Genomic DNA, 6,000 nt, shown 5'->3' on the forward strand with positions numbered 1-6,000 from the left:
AACTCCTAAAAGCAAGATAGTAGAAAGCAAGACACCTCCCCCACCACCACATAGGCTATGCACACACACAAAAACACAAACCCACTATAGGCCTACAAAGCACCCAAAAGCTCCACCTGAAAAACAAACGCATAAAACCTAAAGTTACCTAAAGTACACTTGATTGACACAAAAGCGCAGCTTCTGTGTGGCACACTTTGGATAATAGTACCTTCACATATGTACCTACAATGGTCATATTTGAATGATGTATAGTTCTACTACTTTCTTGTGTCTACGCTATTAGCTTTTAAAGCTGCCTTGCCCCCATGACCCCCAGTCTGCACGGAGTCGGTGTGAACAAGCGCGCTAACGACGTGTGAACCATCAGGCATGCTGTTGCGGTGACATTCCTGGGTTCCAGAACAATGCCGTCTATAGACAGGTGTACACCCCTCACCCCTTCACTCGGCGCAAGATGGCATATGCCATTTGGCCCCCCTTTCGTTATGTTAAACAGGGCCACTTAGAACCGTTACATTCACGCCTAATGGACAGGGCGACTGGCACCTCAACACCACCAGTTATCTGGTTCTATCCGGCCTAGGTAGCTGTGGATGTCTAACCTATTAACTAACAAGGCCTAAACTACATTGAATTACAGGCCTAATTTTATTTATATGTTTAACTGTTGCCTTGAACAGTTTTTGTTTTACAAAGTTTAACTTACTTAGGCAACACCCTGACACAAACCAATTAAATATATGGCACACAGAAGTGTCAAACAGTGTCTCTGTGTGTAACCTCTTCTGGGGGTTGACCCGGTCAGTGAATTTCATGGCACCTTGGGCACTTTAGCGAGGTTTTACGGCGTCATATTGTTCCTGTCGGCTCGGTTAATTTCCCTCCCGGTCCCACTGCGAACACATGCGAGAGAACAGCGCCTCTTTTCATGCAGTCGGGTGGTTTCCCGCAGAGCTCATGCAGTGGAGAGCATGAATGAAGAGCACGCTTCTTTGTGTGGAAAGAGGAGAACGGTGCGCTTGTCTGCAGTCCGTTAATACAAATGTCTCCTTGCCTGTGTGTGCGTAAATGCTGCCATTGTACGTGGATAATTCAGGGAGGTTGGAGTCCATTTTTAACCAAAGCACAGTTGACTATAGGCTATAACACACAGCCCCATACCCCCTCAATGGCTCCGTAAAAACACGCAGTTGTGCAGGATTGACTATATAAAAAGTTGGCCTACATCTGAATTTGTTGTTGAACTAATAGTTCATGATAAGGTGTTCAGTGACACACATTATAGTTTCGGTGGCTGTGTTGCTTTGTTCCAACAGAGGACGCTCCAGCTTCACTTAGGAGCAATCATCTGAGTAACAGCGTTTATTCTAGGCCCATTTCTATTAGGCAGGGTACATGGAATGTCACCTGAGAGCGTTCAACAAACTCTTGTGGGTTTATAAACGGTGTTTTGAAGATAACGTTCTGATTCAATTAGGCCTGTCTATTTTTTTTTCAATAAATACAATATGGTGAGGGTAATTAGCGATTTAAAAAAATAAGGAAATAAATAGGAAATAGTGTATGCATTCTATAATACTGTTTTAAACGTAATTTCTGCTAAATATTTGTTTCGTTTGTTGTAGCAAGCCGAATTAGTCATCATCAGTGACCGTGCGACCCGTGCAGACAGGTGACAACAGGACATTTAAGTATTTGCACAATCTTCTTCGGAATGCGCTTCGTCTGCAATCATTTAGCAATTTTGGATTGTAATGTGAATAGATTCTGGTCTGCAAGCCAAGTGCGTCCATCATCGATCGGGCACCTGCGGTCAGCAAGGATCCTAGTGGCGCGTATTTTGGGGCGGGTGTGTCTTGAGGCGGGGATATCCTTGCCCACCCCCTCTCCCCCCTCAGCTGCTATATCAGGGGACAGACTCCCAAGCTCCAACTTATCTTTTATCTGGTGATCGATTGAATCATCATTTTATCAACAACCGCGCCTCTTTGGAAACAAGAAAGTATCTTTGGACTTTTGGAGTGGACAGCTTCTGTGTGCAGCATTGAGTGGTGCATAGTGAAGTGTCTTGGAACGCTGTGATTTCTTCCCTGAGAGGTTTGGGAGACGGGCACCACCCTGCAAGGAAAGAGCAGAAGTCATTCTTCATCTGCAAAAACATAAATATTCCAGGCGTGCAAAGATGCCTCGGTCATTCCTTGTCAAGAAGTATTTCACCAACAAGAGGCCGAATTACAGCGAGTTGGAAAGCCAGAATGGTAAATTGTTTAAATCAAAACGTCTAATTCTGCACAAAGTTGTGAGCTATTTTTCTTAAAATGACTATGAGAACACATGTATATTTTAATCGAGGTTAGCCTAGATTTTAAGTAATGTATCCTAACAGCAAGTGCACCCGAAGTGCACCTCATAACGGTTCGATATCACGAATTCACCTTGGTGAGCGCTCAACTAAAAAAATAGAACGTTTTCCGTTGATACATCCTCTTGAACCCATTTAACAGTCGGGATCACGTCCCCTCCAGTGTTTTGGCAATCCGGTGTCAATAAACTGCGGAAATAGCGCTGCTGCAACCTGGACTCAGGAGTAGATGTAACATAGTAAATCCGGGATACTTCAAATAGTATGTTACGTGGACGTCATCATCCATTTCGTATGTATGTTACGAATTTGCTAAATGTATGATAATGTAATAATATTAGCTAGGTTTAAGGTTAGGTTAAAGGGTTAGGGGAAAGGTTAGCTAACATGCTAAGTAGTTGCAAAATACTAAGTAGTTGCGTCCACCACAACCGACCAACCTACTTTCATTTTTGCCTTAAGTAACCTTCTGTCTTATAAGTAACCATACCATACCAAACTTAACATATTATGTATATTTGAGTTTTCTGGATTTCCATTTACATCTATGAGATGAGATCTGGCTTAATAGGCCTATTTGGTGAGGAGCCAGAGAGGCAGACGGACAGTAATGGCTAGTGTGTGAATACGGTTGTGTCAACCTTGGCACCTAGTGTGTAACAAGGTGCACAAGACGCTTAACAGGAAAGGGTTCACATTTTCTATTGGTGCATTTAAGTGTGTGTGACAGAGTTGTGTCCCATCTCTCTGTGGTCTATGGTGCCTCTATGTGTCTCGGTCTGTGTCTATGGTGAATTGGGAAGTTTGCTAATCGAGTCAAATGGCTGGAACAGGACTGCATGGAACACTTGAGTTTGACTGTAACAAGACACTGAGAAGGAAAACAAGTTACCTGTGTAATTAGATTTAACTGACTCTTTCTCACCCCCTCCAGCTCTCTCTAAACATTTAAAACATCTCTCCCCCCTCTCCCAGCAGTCATCCCAGAGTGCTATCCTCTTGCTGAGCTCCCGATGAGGGGCAACAGCTCCGTGCTGACCTACTTCCCCACCACCCTGCTCTTCAACATGGACGCCCTCCCAGCACCTGTGTCCCCTGTCTCCCTCACGGGTCCTCTGGACCTCAGCAGCTCCCCCTCCAGTAGCAGTGGGGAGGATGAGGAGGAGGCAGGGCGCACATCAGACCCCCCCAGCCCTGTACCCCCCCACCACATCTACCACTGCCTCCACTGCAGCAAGACCTATAGCAGCCCCTCAGGCCTCTCCAGGCACCAGCTCACCCACAGCGAGATCAGCTCCATACCCAGCGAGGCCTTGCCTCGACCAGCCTTCCACTGCAAAAACTGCCCAAAGGAGTACACCAGCCTGGGGGCTCTGAAGATGCACATCCGCTCACATACCCTGCCCTGCATGTGCACCACCTGTGGAAAGGCCTTCTCCAGACCCTGGCTGCTCAGAGGACACATCCGCACGCACACTGGTGAGTCTTACCCTCTACATTCTTATGGCACTGGGATTGTTATAGGGGTCTTTACTACACTGTTGGATAGTTGTACACATTGTAATTACATAGTAATAACACTTATTTATTTCACTATTTTTATTGTTTCACTCACTTCTCTTGGACCTGCACTGTTGGAGCTTAAGAATGTCACTGTACCCTGCAATTACATCTGCGACCCTGTGCATGTGACTAATAAACCCCTTTTTCTGTGGGGGTCTGGTAGGTTGACATTTCCAGTTCAAACTGGTTGAAGCTTAGGGATTAGCCAGGCATTGATATTCATTAATGTCCCCTGAGGTGTAAACACATGTTATTGCTCCTTGTGACACTATCTTATCTCTGTGTTTATGCGAGGAAAGAAGTCAATCAAAGGCTTGAGTCAGCAAAGGGGATTGCACATCGTTGATGTTTTGGTTACACAATCTTTATCAAGACAAGTCTCCTAACATCTGTCTCTCTCCCTTTCAGGTGAGCGCCCGTTCTCCTGCCAACACTGTAACCGTGCATTTGCGGATCGCTCCAACCTGCGGGCCCACATGCAGACCCACTCTGAGGTGAAGAAGTACCAGTGTGGTTCCTGCTCTCGCACCTTCAGCCGCATGTCCCTGCTACACAAACACACGGCCTCTGGCTGCTGCCCTGCCTCCTAGACACACACTGACCCAGCGGCTTAGAACGTCTGGCCGAAGATGCCACGGTTGATCAATTCCCCATAAGGGATGTTTACTGCGATACAGACTGTAAGTGGGTTCCAGGACTCAGACAATGTTTAGAGGGGGATGGATCCCCAAACACTGTCATCCATCAATTTGGAGGGGTATTAGGCACACCCATTGAGCAACCTCGTGGCCTGAAGGACAGAGATGGGAGGGTGTTGCCTATAAGTGAACTCTTTTGAATTCCGAAGTGCCTTCCATTTGTAAAAAAAAAACACGCAAAAACACTTGACAATTGAAAACAAGTAAATGTTTTTCATATTGTTGTTATGCATAGAGACGTGATGTTGACTGTGAGGTCAATCAAATGAATATGTGTGTGGAGGGAGCAGCTGGACATGTAGTTAATTCCCAGCATACCCTTCGGTGCCGGCTGGTCCGGGACTGTGACCATAGTGCAGCTGCTGGCGTGTGTGTAGAAAGTGAATGTCGTCTCTCATAGTCCACATACATAGCATACATGTATTGGGACAGGTGTGTGTGTGGACAGCTGTCTGTATGGTGTTCTGTGGAGGCAGGGTACTGAGAGATGTGTTAGCTCTGACCTCAACAGTTGACCCTCTTCTCCCCTCCTCACCCCTCATCCCCTCACCCGTTCTCCCTTATCTCCTCTTCCCTTATCTCCTCACCTCCTTCCCATCACAACCTCTTCATCCCTCTGTTTTTACCTCCTTCCTCTCCCTCACATCTCCTAGTCCATCTCTTCCAGACCCTATCCACTTATCCCTGACTAACTCCCCACCCCCCCAAGTTCTCAATATTTTTCCCTCACCCCTCTAATCCTCCCTCGGCACCTTTTCCCCAGTTACACCTCCCCACCACACTCCTCACCTATATAACATTTGCCAGAACCAGGCCATTGGGATTTGTGTGCTTTGATCTCAAGTCAGTTGACCATATCAGAATGACCAAAGGCAGTCTACGTCCTATATCCAATAGGTAACCGAACCAAAGGCAGTCTAAGTCCTATATCCAATAGGTACAAATAACTTGTGTTGATATGATTCCTAAACCAGCAGAGACGGTCCTTTCCACTGCTTGCCATATGTAAATAAAGCTTTGTCTTAAATCTGTTCTTGGTCTGTTATTGGCAGAGGAGGTTGGTGGCAACTTAATTGGGGAGGATGGGCCCATGCTAATGGCTGGTGCAGAACTAGTGGGATGGTATCAAATACATGGTTTCCATTCCTTTTCACTCCGTTCAAATATTATTTTACAACTAAAACTATACATGTATTGTTGTTCCCACACCATTTAACATTTTATTTGTCACATTGGCCCAGCGTCGTCCAGGTTACGGTTTGGCCGGGGTAGGCCGTCGTTGTAAAATAAGAATTTGTTCTTAACTGACTTGCCTCGTTAAATAAAGGTTACATTTTTTAAATATATATATAAAAATAAGAATACAATACAAGA

The 6,000-nt window shown here is 45.6% G+C and overlaps 1 protein-coding gene across 4 annotated transcripts; it reads left to right on the top strand.

Moving 5' to 3' along the window:
- The first annotated feature begins 1,794 nt into the window (after positions 1 to 1,794).
- snai1b (snail family zinc finger 1b) lies at positions 1,795 to 5,653 on the top strand. Of its 4 annotated transcripts, none has more exons than XM_021566936.3 (3): positions 1,795 to 2,261; positions 3,344 to 3,844; positions 4,337 to 5,653. In XM_021566936.3, the coding sequence occupies exons 1-3, from the start codon at positions 2,186 to 2,188 to the stop codon at positions 4,516 to 4,518; spliced, it is 759 nt and encodes a 252-aa protein (XP_021422611.1). In that variant the 5' UTR covers positions 1,795 to 2,185; the 3' UTR covers positions 4,519 to 5,653. The 4 variants fall into 4 exon arrangements, with proteins under 4 accessions (XP_021422611.1, XP_021422610.1, XP_090057785.1 ...); XM_021566935.3 differs by having other exon boundaries at positions 1,805 to 2,261; positions 3,341 to 3,844; XM_090201659.1 differs by lacking the exon at positions 1,795 to 2,261 and adding an exon at positions 2,522 to 2,657 and having other exon boundaries at positions 3,341 to 3,844.
- Positions 5,654 to 6,000: the final 347 nt, after the last annotated feature.

Source organism: Oncorhynchus mykiss, chromosome 16 (assembly GCF_057628025.1).
Source record: "Oncorhynchus mykiss isolate SJ-2025 chromosome 16, ASM5762802v1, whole genome shotgun sequence".
NCBI classification, from domain to species: domain Eukaryota; kingdom Metazoa; phylum Chordata; class Actinopteri; order Salmoniformes; family Salmonidae; genus Oncorhynchus; species Oncorhynchus mykiss.